At 40.6% G+C, this 19,786-nt stretch overlaps 2 protein-coding genes across 2 annotated transcripts; both read left to right on the plus strand.

Moving 5' to 3' along the window:
• Positions 1 to 2,779: 2,779 nt before the first annotated feature.
• LOC117270315 (thrombomodulin-like) lies at positions 2,780 to 6,466 on the plus strand. Its single transcript, XM_033647839.2, has one exon. It carries the CDS (start codon positions 2,986 to 2,988, stop codon positions 4,435 to 4,437), a length of 1,452 nt encoding a protein of 483 aa, XP_033503730.1. The 5' UTR covers positions 2,780 to 2,985; the 3' UTR covers positions 4,438 to 6,466.
• Positions 6,467 to 9,086: 2,620 nt separating this feature from the next.
• thbd (thrombomodulin) lies at positions 9,087 to 11,349 on the plus strand. The gene has a single exon (XM_033648073.2). It carries the CDS (start codon positions 9,353 to 9,355, stop codon positions 11,009 to 11,011), a length of 1,659 nt encoding a protein of 552 aa, XP_033503964.1. The 5' UTR covers positions 9,087 to 9,352; the 3' UTR covers positions 11,012 to 11,349.
• Positions 11,350 to 19,786: the final 8,437 nt, after the last annotated feature.

Genomic DNA, 19,786 nt, shown 5'->3' on the forward strand with positions numbered 1-19,786 from the left:
AAGTTTAAACAGAATTATGGCACAATGACACAAATGTCAAATTAAAAACAAAGACCGTACTGAGGATGTTGTTGGTGGCACCAACACCAAACCTCGTCATCACATGGTTTTATCGGGAAAACAGTGAAAAGGATCACTGGAAAGAGTTGGCTTCAATTTAGAGGAAACAAAACAGCTTTAGGCCAGCATGACTGCTCTCCTGGGTAAACTCAGTGTGGGCATAGCTATCAGAGAAAATATTTACAAAGACCAACCGGCCTGGTTTTTTGCCGCCAAGCTGACTCCTTGGTCACAGAAGTGTGTGTAAGTGTTTTGGATTGCTGCCTGCTGCTAGGCGTCCAAGTGAAGATCAGAATCTTAAAGTTGAACATTCACTATTTAAATAAAAACACTGAACTGATTATTTTGTTTCTACAGCATGAACAAAGGATTCCCTTCATTGTACGTGTCTGTCACATCCCCTCCACCCTGTTCCATTGCACCACACCCCGGTTATAAAGAGGCACTGAAATAGCATTGAGCCTACTCTGTGAATTGTGAGTTGTTCTAAACTGTCATATATGTCTGTAATCACAGTAATAAGTTAGTCAGATCTCCAAATACAAATTTGTTTAGAACTGATGGTAATTTACAATACATTTTCCTTGTGATTCTATACTCAACTGCACTGAAACATATGGTTCATCTCTTATTACATCCACTAAGTCGACTCCCTCCCAAAGTGAGTCCAACGGACGTGATCACATTCCCTCAGATCTACTCAACCAAATCTCCACCTGGAAAACAAGCTGCTCAAGGAATGAGCATGAAGGTTTACGTAATGTATTCCTCGTCACGTTTTGTTTCTGCGTCCTTTGGCTGTAAGAAGTATGTCCACCTCCCTTGTTCCTACTTCCTCTTCCAGTCTAGTCACTTTCCCCCTGAGGAAAGTGGAAGGCAGTTCTCTTCCTCCTCTGCCAGCTCCACTAATTTGAGCGAAAATGTTGAATAGTTTAAGAATGATGATTGATTTAGATCGACCATAAGTAAGACAATCGTGTCTCTACCTCAGCAGTTATTATTGTACTTCGAGGAAGTCCGATTCCATGAGTCAGTGTCTCTCCTGGTAGGAGACCTTTTTATTGTTAATGTTTCTATTACTGAATACAATTGAAATTGTACCATAATAAGGTGATTTGTTCAGGGTATTCAAGAGGGATGACAGTTTGGGGATATCCACATTCTTTACTTATAGCGGGTAAGGCAATTTGTACAAGATATTCTTTTCAGCTAAATTCATTTATCCTTTTTTGGGGGTGGCACTCTGGGGAGACAGTACAAACTGAAAACACAACAGTGACAAATTATCACCTAATAAAGTTCATATGTCCTGACAAACTGCTGCTTATTACACTTCTAGCAGACACAGCATTCATTTGAAGTCATGTTTATATCCACCTGGTTCATTTAAGTCAAATTTTCAGTCTCTTTTAACTCTGTTTTGTCCACTACCAACACTTGAGGGAAATATCTGGCTCTATAGCTGCTAAATGCTCCAATATGTTCACCAGCTGACAAATTTAAGCCGTTTTTACAAAGAGATAGTGCTATAGGGCCACTGCGAACACTCTGCATTATGCTGCTTTTGCACTTTTACACAGAACCATGTGTGATTTTTGACAGCATTCTGGCATCCCAAAGCAAAAGAGGCATGATGGGCATGACATGAAACACAGCAGTGTCAGCCCCTACTGTGACGTATGTGTCCTCAGCACACATACAATAACAATAATAATTTTCCATCCCCGTTAAATGGCATCATCTTCTGCTTGGAGGCTAAGGCGCTCAGACATTATTGATTTTCCATTTTCTGAACATTTTCAGCCGACGTTCTTCTTTGAGTTACCTGCTAACTGCTTCTAGCTGATTTTTGAAAGGAGAAATGTATTTTGAAAAGACACAATGCATGTAACAAGTGAAACTGACAGGTGTCTCGGAATATCAATAACAGACATAAGAGGTTAACCTGTGCGACGTATATAAACCAAAGAGTCCACAGACAAAGCTGCGATATTTGACAAGTTGGGATGAGTTTCACCAGAGGCTCCATGATACAACATTATCACTATACTCAAGTGATTTTACAATATTATTGTGATTTTAAATATGCTGAGTGCAACTGCTATTACAATAAAATATATTACAATTTGTTACTTTTTTCAACTGTAAATTATTTCCCCAAAGGACAACTTTGTCAACATCTATATTATTCTAATAAGGGAACGTTTTCAGTCTGTTCATCTGACTTAGGCCCAAATCATTTTATTTGCAGAAAAACGTATGTATTGGACTGAAAAGGTAACTGATTTTATTATTTAAGTAAGCAAAAATATTGTAATACTATGCTGTATCAGTTCCCACTCCTAATCTATAACGGGAGTTTCTATTTATTTATTTATTTTCACTTTTAGATATGAAATATGTCAAATTTTGATATTATAGGCCTACAACATTTTACCATTATTCATTTTTTGCTTAACATGGTTTAATAAATGTGTAGGATTTGTGAGGGTGGTTTTTAGGGCAGCAGTCTCTTTTCCCATGAGACTTTAATGGTAATATCTAAAAAGGGAAAGGGAAGAGCCACTCATGGGAGAGGATTAAGGGGATATTGTTCATCCCTCTCTTATTAAAAGTTCACGTACCCGCGTGCGTGTGTGCGTAAGTGCGTGCGTGCGTGTGTGTGTGTGTGTTTTGATGGGCCCGTCTCTTTGAGATAAGGCATTTGGACAGCCTGGGGGTTGAGCAATCAGACCGGGGCTTTTCACGCTCTGCCAGAAGGGAACTTCCTTCCTCGACTGGGTCCCAGAAAAAAAAATACAGTTGGAGGCTTTTATAAATTGGGACTATGGTCAGCTTTCAGTCGCTGTGTCAGCTTCAGATCGTCGAACACAGAGGTTTTAACCACAACAGGTCACCGCCGGCAGCTTTTCTAAGATCGACAGCATGATTCCTCCAACACAGGCGCTGCTTATCGGCGCGGTTTTCCTCTGCGCGCTGGAGGAAACGGTCCAGTCTCACTTAGGACACTGCGCCGAGAATCAATGTTTTGCGCTTTTCCAGGATCCCGAGGATCATGCAGGCGCTCAGAAACACTGCAAAGACTCGGGCGGACAGTTATTAAAGTACAGCTTTGGAGACTTTGTGAAGATACTTAAGAGTCCGGTCAGCGGTCATTTCTGGTTGGACGCATCAGCAGAGGAAGCAGCGGCGGGTCTCCGAGACTGCCCCTCCATCTTCGTGTCGATGGGACAGGACCCGACGGTGCTGTGGAAGCCATGCCGCGACACCATGGATGGATTTCTGTGCCAGTATACATTCGATGAGCCGTGCAGTGGTTTGCTGACAAGTGAAGGCGCACAGGTAAACTACACCAGCCATTGGGACTTCGATCTGTACGGTTCGGAAGCGTTTCCACCAGGAACTATCGCTGTAGAGAAAAAGGTTGACGGTAAATATCCGGACTCAAAGCATATGTGTTTCTCCAGCGTTTGGTTGCAAGCTCCCTGGAATTGTGAGGTGTTTAGGGGCGGCTGTGAGCATATCTGCGCTTCTCCATCACCACAAACACACACCTGCCTCTGTCCCGCAGGGACAACTCTCCATCCCAACAACTTCGCCTGCACCAGAGGTCCGTGCGAGGAGAACCCGTGCACAGGTGAAGATGAGGAGTGTCAGATTACCGAGGGAGGGTTTAGCTGCAGGTGCAAAGATGGCTTCGTTAAGGAGGATGGAGTGTGTGTAAACGTTTCAATCTGTGTGAAGTGTGAGCACATGAAGTGTAACAAATCCAACGGGGTTTATGAGTGTGGGTGCCGAGAAGGGTTTAGGGTGTCACCCCACAACCCCACCAAGTGTGAGGTGATCTGCACTGAGAGAGACTGTCCAGGCCTGTGCATCCAGAGTCACCCGGACAACTATCAGTGTTTCTGTCCTGATGGCTACATTCAAGACATTGTAGGCACGAAACCCTTGTGCACAGACATAAATGAATGTGAGAGTGACTCATGTGATTTCAAGTGTGAAAACATATTCGGTAGTTACAGATGTTTGTGTGATGAGGGTTTCAAGCTGGACCATGATGGGCACAAGTGCATACCCATGGAAGAAGAGGAGGAGGATGGATCAGGCTTCACTCACTCAGACCCAACACCCGCAAGTGCCTACCCAGCCGTTGTGCCCTCTTACATCAAGACCGGCAGCGTCCTGGGTATCACCGTGTTCATGGCACTGTGTGCAGCACTGCTGTTTTTCCTGATCCGAAACACTGTCAAACGTTGTGGCAAATTTGAGCTGACCTCTTTCAAACATCCAGATATCGATATTTACTATCTGCAGCAGGTGACCACAGAGACGTACAAGAGGTTATCGTTTGACAAGTCTAAAAATGACCCATAGATACTTAAATCACACCTGTAAAGAAGTATGCTGCTTTTGGACCTTATTCTTATGGCACATTGCACTGTTTTCCTTTCTCGGAGATGTACAATAAACAGTATAGGACTGTTTCACAGTTTTCCATAGGCAGTGTTAATGGGAAACTGGTTATCCATAAAGCTGCAATCATAACCTTTTAAAGAAAACCTATTAAAGGTTATAACCTTTCACATGAAAAATGTCTTCTTTTAAAGAATAACTGCTTCGAAAGCCTTTTGCACTGTATAATATATGATAATTCCCTCTCTAAAGTTTCTCACCCAAAAATATATTTTACCAGATTACAGAATACCACGAGAGCGTTAAAAATTTACCTTGATATAACACACATTTTTACTGAATAGAGCTTGAACGCATCATAATGTAACTCAGTGTAACCACTGTCAGCTGTTAGTTGCAACCACCAGCTATTAACAGCAAACCGCTAATGATAACTGGCTCTCTTCCTGCTGATTTTAACACAGATTTGTTGTTCACAGTGTTGCACGGTCAGGGGAACAACAAGGTGCGTCCTCTGATGCAACAATGGTGAGTTTACTGTGTCTGTTTGTCATAGTGATGTCCTAGAGAAGATTTCTGTTAGTCCCAAATATTTTTTATCATCTGCGGGACACCAGCTGCTAATACTCATATTATCACACAACAGTGAGATCACGGAGCCCATTTGTCAGTCACTGTGTTCTTCTTGTACCTGCTGATTAATTGAATTTTGTGGCCGTTACTCTCAAACCCTGCTTTTATCCTGCACAAAAGTGATGTGACACAACAGAAAACATCGACCGCTGCCATCAGTGAATGTCATCTTATCGGCCAATACCAATGCTGAGCCGATAAATCGGTGCATCCCTAGTTATCAACCCTTTTGTTTAAGAAATTTAAAAAAATGAGTTTCCCTTCACAATTGGGCTAGTTTATGGAGTTACATATAAAAAGGGATGCTGTTATACAAGAAAAGACTAATAGTAATGGTACTAAAAAATTAGTATGATCACTTTTTTATAATAATTATAGAGCAGTTTCCTCAAACGGTTAAAAAAAATCCAGCAATTTAATACAAACCACTCATAGAGTGTCTGTAAAGACAAGATTGTCTCCTAACAGAACCAGTTTAATGTTTGATTTTACTTGTTGCTGTCTAATAACACTGGACTGCACTGTAGTTCAACTCTTTGTCGTAAAAAGGAAAACTAAATGTGCCTTTGCCTGACATCCTCATGTTGCGTATCGCAAGTAATGTAACTTCACGCCGGTTGTAATATAAACTGTATTTGTGAACTTATTTAGTTAAATCTTAATGGTTTTTATGTTTTGGTAAAATAACATTTAAACTTTTATTATCAATACAAGGAGCCAGAAAGTTGTCTGTAGTCAAATGCACATGATGTGTTTGTGTTGGTGTGTGATACATGGGAACAGTGAGTCGCTATGACTGATGAAATATGTGACATGGTTTGGGATTTTTGATATTTCAGACAGACTTACACTATGTCTAGTTTTGAAGTGAACCCCGGTTTGTTTCAGGATGTATTGGTTGCTATAGGAACTGTTTCTGTTGCATATTAACTCACAGCAGCACGTATTCCAGCTTTATAGACCATTTTCAAATGTAAATACCTGAGGGCTATCATTCCAAAATAACAAATCCATATTCTGCAATGTCTGATGTTTAGTGACTTTGTGAACTTCGACATCGATATGTCTCTATGCATACTTGGAAAAAAATAAGTCCACATACTATTCCACCTGCAGAATGAATTGTGACTCTGCAGGTGTTGATTTGGAAACACAAATCATTTTAAGACATAGCACCACATTATACTGCAGATAGTAGGGAAGAGTGGGGTCATTTGGGACACTTGTATCGACACAAAGTAATCTTCCATTACTCACAGACTACTTGAACAGTAATAACAGTCATTTGATACCTAAAGAGATACAGGTGTCTGTTAACAGCTTATCAAGTTTTTAGAGCCCAATTCAAATGCCAAAAGGAGAAATTCTGTAAAATATAAGGAGTGCATTTTATCCAAAATATTTCTCCCCAGGATGGTTGGGACAGGAGGTAGGGTAAGTTGAGACTTAAGTCACTTAAATTTGAGAACAAAAGTATAAATTTGAATGTCTTATATTTACAATGTACACACATTTCTTTGTTAAAAAGATAACATTTGTAAAATTACATTTTCATAAATTACTGAGATGGAATTTGGCTGTCCTTAATAGGCTACATGTAGCCTATAGGTTTATGTAAGCTATTGAGTGTGTTTTATTTGGGGAAAAAAAAAAAAGTCAATAACAACAACTTGAGAGTTCAGAAAAAGTTAAATAGTCGACTCTGCACATTGAAAATATGGTCAGGATTATTTATGTAGACCTATATTAAGTTCATGCATTTCTATTTTACACTCAATGACCTCACATTGGTTCTTATTCAATAACAAAAAGCCTTTGTCCTGTTTTTGTCTACTTTTTTGTTGATTAGTAACAGTGAAAGACCTATAAGCAATACTGTCCCAACCATGCCAAGAGCAGGAATCCTGTGATAGCTACCAAAACAAAATGCAGACGCTAACATTAGCATCAACTGATAAGCCAAAAAACATCATCTGTCCCACACGTTTTGTGTTTTTTGTATGTAGCACAACTAAAACAGTATGGCAGAAGAAAAATGACGAGACAATTTACTGTCCTAACTGACCCCGCTCTCCCCTACTAAATGAAACAGTTATAGTTCAGTCACGTTTTGTGCATCAGAATATTACAAATGTCAGACTGACATTCCAGTATTCACTGTTAATCCTGAGGTGCTGTACTGGCTGTATATTGTTACCACTGACATTCCCATGAAGTTGGATGCTGTTCACCTTACTGTATAACAGACTGCTCTCAGAGCCACAGATGCTGTGCTGCAGGCTTTGAGAGATCAACTTAACATGAATGTAAAACTGTGCTGCTACGGTCTACATATATGATAACACATTTGCACCTCATTCTGATATTCTCAGCCACTATACTGTATGTCTGTTTAACAGGCACAATGCAAGCTTTTACTCAATGCAGTGTTTGATTTTTTGGTCGATGAATATGTCACTATTGAATGATAAATAAAGTGATAAAGACTAAAAGGTGGTGTGAGACCCACAGAAGGCTCATATATTACATTTACAATACATGTAGATGTACAGTGCCATGTAAAAGTTTGGCACCCCCGGTCAAAATTTTGTTTGCTGTGAATAGTTAATTAAGTAGAAGAACTGATCTAAAAAAGACAAAAATTTAAAGATGACACATTTCATTAATATTTTAAGCAAGATTACTTTTTAATTTCAATCTTTTACAGTTTTAAAATAACAAAAAAGGAAAGGGTCTGCTTGGGCACCGTGCGTGGTCAGTGCTTATTAGCGCCCCCCCCTGGCAAGTATCACAGCTTCTAAACACTTTTTATATCCAGCTAAGAGTCTTTCAATTCTTGTTTGGGGGATTTTCACCCATTCTCCCTGCAAAAGGCTTCTAGCTCTGTGAGATTCTTGGGGAATCTCCCTTTTTTCTCCAAAGATACCTTTGCATTATCGTCATCAGTCCACAGGACTTGATTCTAAAAGGCATCAGGCTTGTTACGATGTTCCTTTGCAAACTTCTTACATTGAATTCTGTGGTGAGAACACAGGAAAGGTTTTTTTCTGATGATCCATGAAGGTCATATTTGTACAGGTGTCTCTGCACAGTAGAACAGTGCGCCACCACTCCAGAGTCTGCTAAATCTTTTTGCAGGTCTTTTTTGCAGTCAAATAAGGGTTTTGATTTGCCTTTCTGGCAATCCTATTAGCAGCTCTCTTAGAAAGTTTTCTTGGTCTGCCAGACCTCAACTTGACCTCCACAGTTCCTGTTAACTGCCATTTCTTAATTACATTATGAACTGAGGAAACAGCTACCTGAAAACACTTTGCTATCTTCTTATAGCCTTCTCCTGCTTTGTGGGCATCAGTTATTTTAGTTTTCAGAGTGCTACGCAGCTGTTTAGAGGAGCCTGTGGCTGCTGATTGTTGGTACAAGGTTTCAGGAGTCAGAGCATTTGTAAAGTTTTGAATTTTGCATCACCTGGTCTTTCTTAACAATGACTGTGAACAAGTCATAGCCCTGTGTATGTATAAACAAAAATATCAGGAGATAAGAGGAAGAGAAACTGAACAATTACAAAGAAATAACCTTCCTTTCCTTTACCTTGTCCTTATAACACATACTGTGCATTACAGAAATAGAGATGGCTGAAGTCTATAGACCTCACAATAAGGATGTGAAGGAAATGTGATGTTATATTACACTTATTTTATAATTTTTTTGCTCAAAACAAGCAAAACCAATCCATTTCTGCATTTTTTTAGGTGACCTCTTGTGACCACACGGTCTTACCCTCTTCTTTATTCTGCCTTGTTTTGAGACATGATAGAGTTCATATTCAGAAAAATGTATAATACAAGAGAAAATGTGTTGGAAAATCATCACATGTCTGTCTGTCAGAACACGAGACTGCAAACTACTTGTACACTCAGTGCAGAGTGGAGTTGGGAGGGACTACTGCAAATGAGGGGCGTTTGGTAGAGCCCAACGCCCCCCTCCCCCCCTTGCGTGCGCGCGGCGTCGCTACGTACATGCGTAAAAGCCGTGCGTAATTGGGGATGTGGTCCGCCGTGCAGATGAAAAAGTTTTTGAAGGGACAGTGAGCTGCATGCTGATTAGGAGCGACTTCCTTCCTCAGCCGGGGCGCTAACATGGAGTTGGGGGGTTATAAATGCGAGCAAAACATTTTGTCAAACAAACAAGCCTATAGACTGCTGGAAAGTGCGAGAACTTAGACGGACACAACCGAGGTTCAAACATGATGGATGTTACGAGACTCTTTGTTGTTGTGTTGACTCTCCTGCTGGGAAGAGCCGTCGGGATAGAGCCAAGTAGTGGATACTGCATCGGGACTCACTGTTTCACTGTGCTCCAAGATCCCAGCGATTTCACAACCGCGCAGAACCAATGTAGAGATCAAGGCGGCCACTTAATGACAGTGCGGTCGACTGTATCCCATGATATTATTTCTGGCTTGTTGGGAAACTTCGCGGGGCGGTTCTGGATCGGTTTGCATCTAACGAGCGGCTGTCCAGACGCTGCTGCTGAGATGAGAGGTTTCCAGTGGGACACCGGAGACAACGTAACTGACTTCTCAAACTGGGCGCCGAGTTTTGACAGCAGCTGCTCTTCTCCTCGCTGCATCTCCGTTTCTCAAGAGGACAAGTTCAGATGGATCCAGGCACCATGCGACGAACTAGCGGATGGGTTTTATTGTGAGTACAGCTTCACTAACCCGTGCAAAAATCTAGCGGTTGCAGATAGTGAGACTGTCACCTACAGGACTCCCATGGGGCTTGAGAGCGAGGACTTGTTGTCTTTGCCACCTGGAAGCACCGCTATCCGGATGCCAGCTGAGACTAAATACGTCTGCTTCTCCCAGCAGTGGTTGCAGGCGCCTTGGAGCTGCGAGATAGAAGAAGGTGGGTGTGAGTACAAATGCGCAGCAGACCCCAATAATGTGCCCTCCTGCTACTGCCCATTCGGACATAGTGTCAACCCTGCAAATAAAATCACCTGCGAAGTGGCCGCAGGCGACCCGTGCCTGGCACTGCGCTGTGAGCACGCCTGCTACGAGACTGGAGGCTCGTACGCGTGCATGTGTGACCACGGATTTAAGCTGGCTGAGGATGGCAGGTCTTGTGTGGACTTTAATGACTGCAGGGACGAGCGGCAGTGTCCCGGGGAGAACTTCATGTGCGTCAACAACGTCGGCGGCTTTCAGTGCGTCTGCAAGGATGGATACAAGCTGAGCGGCGGTCTGTGCGTCGACGTGGACGAGTGTGTGTCCGCTCCATGTGAGCACTTGTGCGACAACACTCCTGGTAGCTACAGGTGCTCATGTTATGATGGCTATAAAGAGGACCCAAAGGCACCGAATAAGTGTAAACTTCACTGTGGGAAGAAGGAGTGCGCCGCCGAGTGCGACCCGAATGACAGATTCCAGTGCTACTGCCCTGATGGTTATGTGGCGGAGGAAAGGGAAGACCATACGGTTTGTATTGACATAGACGAGTGCTTTTTCTTGTATTGCGATCAAGATTGTACGAACACGTTCGGCGGCTATGTGTGCGCATGCTCTCCAGGATATACACTAGTTGAACAATATAAGTGCGTTAAAAACAGAGACGATACAGACACAGATGGAGGGCTGGAGGGCTCCGGTGCGAGTCCGACTCCGAACATCCCCACCCCCACAGCATCCCCCGTGCCACATCCAGAACCAACAAGGCAACCGTCAGCGGTGACAGTGGGGGCTTTTGTGGGGATAATAGTGTGCACTGTCTTTTTTATCGTCTTGGTGGTGTTTCTGGTTCATTACATGCTCTGCAACAGAGGGAAGATGGAGAGCGCCGGCACGCTCAAAGCTCCGGAGGGCGAAGCTCACGGTTTACATCATGTGACGAGTGACGCGTAAATGATAAAGACAGCTAAAGCGCGACATGTGAATGTACAGGCCGAGCCTAGGACACAACTGCAGAAACTGTTGGGACAGGTTTTGAGTGATGTTCGTTTCACAGCCAAACAATCCGAGGTAGGAGTGTGGTGATGCCACAAGAGAGATAAAGCCACCATAAACTTACAGGACAACAGAAATATAACACAAATATTCTCATTTTGTTCCCTGTCTGAAAGGACAGGTTTTATCTACCATTCAACTCTCATACACCAGATGCAATGTAATAAATCATGACAAAGAACTTTGTTTTTTAAAAAAGTTTGTGCTGGAACATTATTAAATTATGAAAATGCGAATGGAGGATACGTGTGTTTTTTTTCTTTTAAATGCTCTCAGCAAATCCTGCCTCAGACAGGCTGACTGCCCCACCCTGTGGACAAAGCAGAGAATTGCAGATCATGCTACCTCATGAAGCAACATTCTCTTAAATTTCTAATGTTTTCTTTCTAACAGAAAAAAATAAAAGACACAAACTTCAGATGCACCAAATCTGCCCCTAACCAGGTGATGATGAATCCCACTTGATCAGAAGTCACTAGGTAACGCCCCCTAAACACTATATAAGGGCAGTTGTGATGCTGTGTGCGCATAACCAAGAATTAGAGAGATGTCATTAAAAAAGACAGAATATTTTAAGCAGTGGTGAAACTGATGTACTGAGTCATACCAATTGGTGCCGTTTCAGACTGGTTTTGATCTATCAAAAAATGTAAAAGATTTTATTTCATCTAAATGAGGGCTTTTTTTTAACTAACAAAAATACGCCTGTCCAGTTCAGAATATTATGATCTAATGCAGGGGTGTCAAACTCATTTTAGCTCATGGGCCACATACAGCCCAATTTGATCTCAAGTGGGCCGGACCAGTAAAACCACTGCATATTAATCTATAAATGACAATCCCTTCACATTTTTTCCATTTTTAGTGTAAAGAAGTACGTTCTAAAAACATCTAAAGTGGAAGCTGTTGAAGAAGCAGGTTGAGTCATCCCCCGCCTTACAAACCATTTACAGTCTTAAGTTTTGTCAGTGCCTCAGCATCAGGGTTCCATTAATATAGTTTTAACATAGAAGTCTGGTACTGAAGCTGCTGGTTGACAATATGTTGCACATTTTTCAATATCTTTAAACATGACCACAGAAAGTATTCATTTTTATTTCAAATAACTGTATTCTGGTCAGGGTGGAAAAGCCTCTGACTCAGTATTTTTCATGAAGTATCTATTCACTGTTTAAATTTCTCCTGAAACCTCTCAGCCTTCACAAGGGCATCAACAGTAGGTGTACAAAGTCATCTTTTTTTTAACTTTATTTTTATTGGTGTTTTCAAGTTGTAGGGAAGAGAAGAAGAGAAAAAAAGGAGAGCAAAAAAACGGGGTGGGGAATAAAGGTTGGTAGGAGCCACACAATGGTACAGAGTTTTTCAACTAAATAGTCAATAGGTTGCATCCCTTTATGTATATGGACCATTTTTTCCAGTATTTTATATATTGGTCAAATCGCAGTCCTAAAAAAAGGTAGGTTTCTCCATCCAGTGAATTTCTTTAATGATTGCAATCCAGTCATCCTTTGAAGGAGGGCTTATGTAGCCATCTCTGGCTTTCTTGCTTGCGGCCAAAAGTACTTTGTAAAGGTATTTGTCCTGGGTCATGAGATTGTCTGGAGTTTTGCCTAAGTACAATATGACAAAAGAACAGTCAAATTCTATTCTAAAGATGTTCCTCATAGCATTCATCCCACCCCTGGGACCCCTGTTGTAGAAATTTCAATGTTGGAGTCACAAAATATCATAAGTTTTTCCATCAGAACTCCTGCCAGCATCTTGAATTGGTGGTCCTAGTTTGCCCCTCCCAAATATCATTCTCAGATATCTCCAGGCCTGATTCCCTCTCCCATTTCTGTTTGATCTGGGTAGTGGAATAATTTTTGGAATTTTGTAATCTATCATATAGTCGTGATATAAAATGTCTGTTGTCTTTTGTCTTATATACATCAGTGAATATATTAGTCAAATTGGGTTCACTGCCCTCTGTTTGTTTAATTTCTTTATTGAAGTAATCTCTGACCTGGAATGATAGGAAAAAAAATTTATAAGTTTATAGACATTTGAAATCTGGTCAAAAAACTGTAAGTCATTACCATTAGTTATAGTGCAGAAACAAAATCCTCTTGTGGGCCAGTTTGGACCCTTTGACACCCCTGATCTAATAATTCTGACCAAAGTATTTGCTTGTGAAAGAGACCAAATGTCCACCCTGTTGCAGGACATTCTCATCTCTATCAATATGTAGTTTTAAAGCAGTTGTTATAAATTGTATATTTTTAAGTTAAAAGTTAAAATGTCCCTTACTTCATCCTTAAAATATTTTTAACAAGTATTCACAAACAACCATTATTTTGAAAAAAGTTGTTTTATTTTGTGGAGCACTCTAATTTCAACACATTCCTTTTTGAATAAAGGGGCGATTCAAGGGAATTTGGCCCTATTTTTTTAGTGATTTCATTTTTTATAGCATGCAAAAACCACAAAGACATGCTTACTATTTGTTAATTTTATTCCATTATTATCAAAAATAACACACAGGTAACAGGGTGGACGGAAGAGTAACGGTGGACTTTACACCATTGAACAACAACACATGTCATTTCAATGAAAAACAGAGTAATATAGAGGAATAATATAAATAAGGCTGTACAACAGTAATTAGAAATTTATAATTTGTTTTATTTCAATTACTCACAGTAAAATTTAAATTAAAAGCCTGGTCCCAATTACACGGCCAGTCCCTTTTACCAGGCCGGTGTGGATACACATTTTTACAAATAAGGCCTGTCTCAATTAGATGCCTGGGTTGCTGACATTAGTTTCCTGTATAGATCCTGCACACAAATATACTTTTTTTACTACTGTCAATATAGATATGCTACTCATTGTTAGCTTGGTTAGAGTCTCCACAATTCAATCGTTAAGTTCATTTTATTGAAACCATGAGCACCAGAGAAAATTGTAATTCATTCAGATTTACTAGCATATCGGGGAAAAAAACCAGGGGTGACTCCCTTCCTCTGAAGCTGTCATAAAGTCAGAATATGTGTCCATTCCTTGATTACCCAGTAAACTATTCCAATTCCTTTGGTCCGTAAGGGTCCACTGATCAAAAGAATCAACAAGTTTTTTTCATAAAAATTCATCCAAGTTGTGAATATTGTTTTAACAGGATAAAGTGAGGTTGTGTCGGTATGCCGGGTGCTGGAATCTTTACATATCGCAAAACGAGTGTCATAATGCTCTCTCGCTCTGATGCCTTGTCTTTTGGAGCTAACTCAAATGAATGATCTGTAATTAATTATTTGAAGCCTCATTTTTATACAAGTTATATTAATACTGGTTCAAATAAACAATTTGATCAAGGCAAGGCAAGGCAAGTTTATTTGTAGAGCACAATTCGTACACAAAGTAATTCAAAGTGCTTTACAGAACAAGAAAATGCATTAAAATCACAATAAAAAATAAAAACATAAATAATCATTATAAAATGAACTTTAAAAGAGAAGAGTGCAGATAAGATCCTTTCAGTCATATGCACAGTGAAATAGAGCTATTTTGAGCCTAGATTTGAACATTGTCAGAGTAGAGGCCTGTCTCACATCTTCAGAAAGACTGTTCCAGATTTTAGCTGCGTAAAACTGGAATCCTGATTCCCCATGTTTAGTCCTGACTCTGGGCACCAGCACGAGGCCGGTCCCTGAGGTCCTCAGAGTCCGAGATGGTTCATATGGCACTAACATGTCAGAGATGTACTTTGGTGCTAGGCCGCGGAGAGACTTGTACACAAGCAGAGCTGCTTTAAAGTCTATTCTCTGAGCCACAGGAAGCCAGTGTAGAGACCTGAGCACAGGACTAATGTGCTCGTACTTCCTGGTTCTGGTCAGGACCCGAGCAGCAGCATTCTGGATGTACTGCAGCTGTCTTACGGCCCGTTTGGAGAGGCCAGTGAGCAGGCCGTTACAGTAGTCTAACCTACTAGAGACACATGCATGGATCAGTCTCTCCAAGTCAGGTTTAGACACTATACCTTTGATTTTGGCAATGTTTTTTAGATGGTAAAAAGCTGCTGATGTTATTGATTTGATGTGGCTGTTAAAGTTCAAGTCTGAGTCCATTATTACCCCGAGATTTCTAACCTGATTTGTAGGTTTTAGAGAGAGAGACTGGAGGTGACTGCTGACACTTTCTCTTTGTTTCTGTGGACCAAATACGATGACTTCAGTCTTGTCTGAATTTAGCTGGAGAAAGTTGCTTTGCATCCACACACTGAGCTGTTGGATGCAGTGACAGAGTGAATCCGCTGGTCCATATTCACCTGCTGTCAGTGAGACATAGATCTGAGTGTCATCTGCATAATTGTGGTAGGACACATTATTACTTTGTATTAACTGGCCTAAAGGCAGCATGTAGAGATCATTGCTGAGCAACAGTTTTGTGTGAAAGGAATTAAAGGCCTGTCCCAAATAAGCCTGCTGAGTTCAGTAATTTAAGGAAAATAATAGCCCAGGCTACTAACTCAAGTTTTACGGTATATTTGTAATTTAAGTTGAGCTAACATGATTGGGGACATGGCAGTTTCACCTACTTGTGCTAAATTAGGGTAATTGTTTTGAATTTAATTAATCTTGCATACATATCATTCTGTTCTATGGTAGAAGTGGGTTCATTGTGTAAGACAAGCTTTTAAAAAGAAGCATTAGCCCATTTTTACACAAAATATACAATTTTATGTCATGGGGACTCAAATGGCACAGAATTCCAGGAATGACCCTACCAGTAGATAAACTTGAATAAAGTAAACCGCATTTTTCCTGAGTGTTATCCTGTTGTTACAGGTGAAGTAAAAGTACTAATACCACACTGTACAAACACTCTGTTACTAGTAAAAGCCCTGCATTGAAAATGTTATTTCAGATAAAGTATGGAAATGTACTTAAGTGTTAAGAGTAAAAGTACCCATGCAGAATAGTTTAAATACATTTAACAAATCAAAAATAGGGGGTTAGGAGTTTATTAGCATGCCACATCTTGATTTCACAGTATTTGCCCACTCTTCCTGGCAAAAGCGCTCCAATCAGATTGCAAGTGCATCTCCTGTGCATACTCCTCTTCAGATCACCCCACAGGTTTTCAGTTGGATTTAGGTCTTGGCTCTGGCTGGGCCGCTCCAAAACTTTATTTTCCTCTGATGAAGCCATTCTTTTGTTGATTTGGATGTGTGTTTGGGCCTTGTGCTGAAAGGTAAAATTCCTCTACATCTTCAGTTTTCTAGCAGACACCTGAAGGTTTTGGGCCAAAACTGACTGGTATTTCGAACTGTTCCTACATGTAGTTCCCTCCACTTTGACTAAAGCCCCAGTTCCAGCTGAAGAACAACAACCCCACAGCATGATGCTGCCACCACCATGCTTCACAGTGGGTATGGTGTTCTTTTGGTGATGTGCAGTGTTGTTTTTGCACTAGACATACCTTTTGAAATTATGGCCAGAAAGTTCAACCTTTATTTCATCAGACCATAACACATTTTCCACATGCTTTTGGGAGATTTGGTGTATTTTTTTTAGCAAAATTTCGCCAGGCTTGGGTGTTTTCCTTTGTAAGAAAAGGCTTCCATATCGTGACCTTAACCCCATAGTCCAGACAAATGTAAATAAACAAATATGTAAGATTGTTGCCAGAAATTCCGGCAGCTCCTTCAGTGATGCTGTAGGCCTCTTTGCAGCCCCCCTGACCAGTTTTCCTCGTCTCTTCATCAATTTTGGAGGGACATCCAGTTCTTGGTGACGTCACTGTTCTGTATTTTATTCCACTTGTCAATGACTGTCTTCACTGTGTTCCATTCACTACTTGAATCGTTTGCAGCAATGGTGTAGTGGAGGGTATATGCAGCTGTACGGGGTATACCCACCTCTTTTTCTGGCTGTTTACAGTACGCCCACCTATCAGTCCATGGAGTTAGATTTGTCTCATTAATACCTGTAAATGCACAGAGGGTGATCTATAAATATTTCTTGATCTGCACACGTGTTTTGCTATCCACAAATACAATTTCTATTTTGTAACTTATATTTTGGTTTTTGCAAATAGATGTGTATTTGTAAATATATCATTTTTTCATTTGTAAAAAAAAAAAACAAAACGCATTTGTAAAACTGAAAATTCTGTTTGTGAAGCACAAACACAAATTTCGTATTTTTAACTTGTGTGTTGGTTTTTACAAATAAATGTGTATTTGTAAATATCTGTTTTTTATTCGTTAAAAAAAAGCCATTTGTAAAACTGAAAATTCTGTTTGTGAAGTGTGATTCAGCATTTGTGGATCACCGATCACACACATGCATTTCTTTCCTCAGTGACATAATTTTGAGACGTTCCTGTCGAAATCCACACAGATCCACAAACAAATAGCTCGTGATTCACACAAAGCAACACCGTCATCCAGTAGATGGCAGTGTTGTTCTATGCATTGATGTAGCTATGGTTTGCACTCTGCTTAAGTGGACTTTCACTGCAACTTTCTGTCAGCAGCCGGGAAGGAAAGGTATAAAATGAATTAGGAAGTATAGAGCAATTGTGACCCATACACAGCACCGGCTGCTGTATACACCGTTAAAAAAACCGCCAGGTCCCTGCAGAAGCTCGACTTCGGCGATGTTTACATTTTACCTGGTGGAGAATTCATCACCCTACACTCCTGCCAGAATAAAGGCGTAGCTACAAGAGCACAGACAGTTACCAATATTTCCGATCAGGATGGGTAAACAATGCTGCCGTTTTAAGAGGTGGTAATTTAACTAACAGTAGCTATCAAACGTTAATTCATGAGTCGTTAAGAGTTTTCACAGAAAAGTCTCATAGGACTTTTAAACCTTTTTTTCTTTTACTTTTGGTTTTTCTAATAATTAGTCAGTGTGTAGGGCAGAGGGCTATTCCAGAAAGCGGCTTATGTGAAAACTAGAGTAAGTGAACCCAGTGATGAGGGAAACTCTGGGATTTCCATTCCAGAATGAGAGGTAACTTAAACTCTCTGTCAGTCACCATGGTAACTGACTCTTGTGTCAGTCACCATGGTAACTGACTCTGTGAACCCAACCTGCTCGCTGGCAGGTTTACTTGAAGAAACCCAGAGTCTGACGGAGCTGTCCTTTCCTTCTCAATCCCATCATGTTGAAGCAGAAATAATTCATATAGGTCTAGTTTTACACCTTGGAAGAGAATCCGCTGACCGCTGACGTGCTCTCAGATCTGAACAATCCTCTGCGTTCTTATCACTTTGCAGGTTTCTCCTCTCTGGGTTGTCTTTACCTGACGGAATACGATGAAAACACAACCCCGGCTTTTCTCTGTGTCGATTTGTGCACCCAACCACACAACAACTCTCTGGCATTTTGGAGCGGCAGTGTGTTTCTGTAGCTTGTCCTAAACTAGCAGGCAGCAGGCAAAATGTGTTGTTTTGCCCTTTCAACTACTTGCAAACACTGCCACCTACTGACGAGGGGGGTGTGGTGCAGTGCGGTGTGCTGGGGATGGGGCGTGCTTTTGTGAATCACGAGCTATTTGTTTGTGAATCTGTGTGGATTTCAACAGGAACGTCTCAAAATTACGTCACTGAGGAAAGCGATGCATGTGTGTGATCGGTGATCCACAAATGCTGAATCACACTTCACAAACAGAATTTTCAGTTTTACAAATGAAAAAATGATATATTTACAAATACACATCTATTTGCAAAAACCAAAATACAAGTTACAAATTAGAAATTTGTATTTGTGAATAGCAAAACACGTGTGCAGATCAAGAAATATTTGTAGATCACCCTCTGTGCATTTACAGGTATTAATGAGACAAATCTAACTCCATATCAGCCAAACAGCCACTGAGGAGAGTACACCCACTTCCTCCTCGGAAAGGGGCTGTACATTATTTTTGAGGAGGGAAGGGATGGTGCAAAAAAGGGGGAGGCATGTCAAATAATTTTGAAGCACTGTAGAGGAAACAAAGGAATAGTTGGCACATCTATTTCCAAACAGGTGTGTAGGAGAGAGACCAGAACAATGACACTTGTAGAAAAGATTCCGGCACACTGTCTAACTTGCAAAACATAGACTGTTTGATTGATGAAGGCCAAGTCACTGAAACGTTGCAGCAATAAATTCTTTTTTTTTTTTTTGCAAGTGTGATAAAGTGTGTGGGAGTCTTTTCTGCAAGTACTGGAGAGGAACTTGTGTTTTTTTTTTACTGTGGCTTAGGAGAGGGCTTAACAAATGTAAATGGTTGCATTTTGCATTTATTCATTTTTAAAGAAAACAAGCCTTTCAAACCCCTCATTTGGAGGGCATGTTTTCTGTAAAAATCCCCACAATTACACCAATTATCATAGCCAGGAACTGTAAACATAGAAATTATTGTTAGATTTTTAAGATTCCTGCGGTCCTTGGACACAAAATGTGTGACAAACACTTCTGTCAGGAAAAAAAAACAGAACCAAATCTGAGCATATAATAGTGTATTTGATCCAAATCATTTTTTTTTACATCTCACTGGCCAGAAATAAACCATTTGCACAAACTAACCAGCTTGCACAACAACAGTGGAAAACCAAGGCTTTTTTCAACTCTATGGATTTCTTCTTAAACCTTCAGCTTTTAACTTTCAAACATCAAAGAGTCAGTCTGAAAAACCTAA

Source organism: Epinephelus lanceolatus, chromosome 13 (genome assembly GCF_041903045.1).
Source record: "Epinephelus lanceolatus isolate andai-2023 chromosome 13, ASM4190304v1, whole genome shotgun sequence".
In the NCBI taxonomy this organism is placed as follows: Eukaryota; Metazoa; Chordata; class Actinopteri; order Perciformes; family Serranidae; genus Epinephelus; species Epinephelus lanceolatus.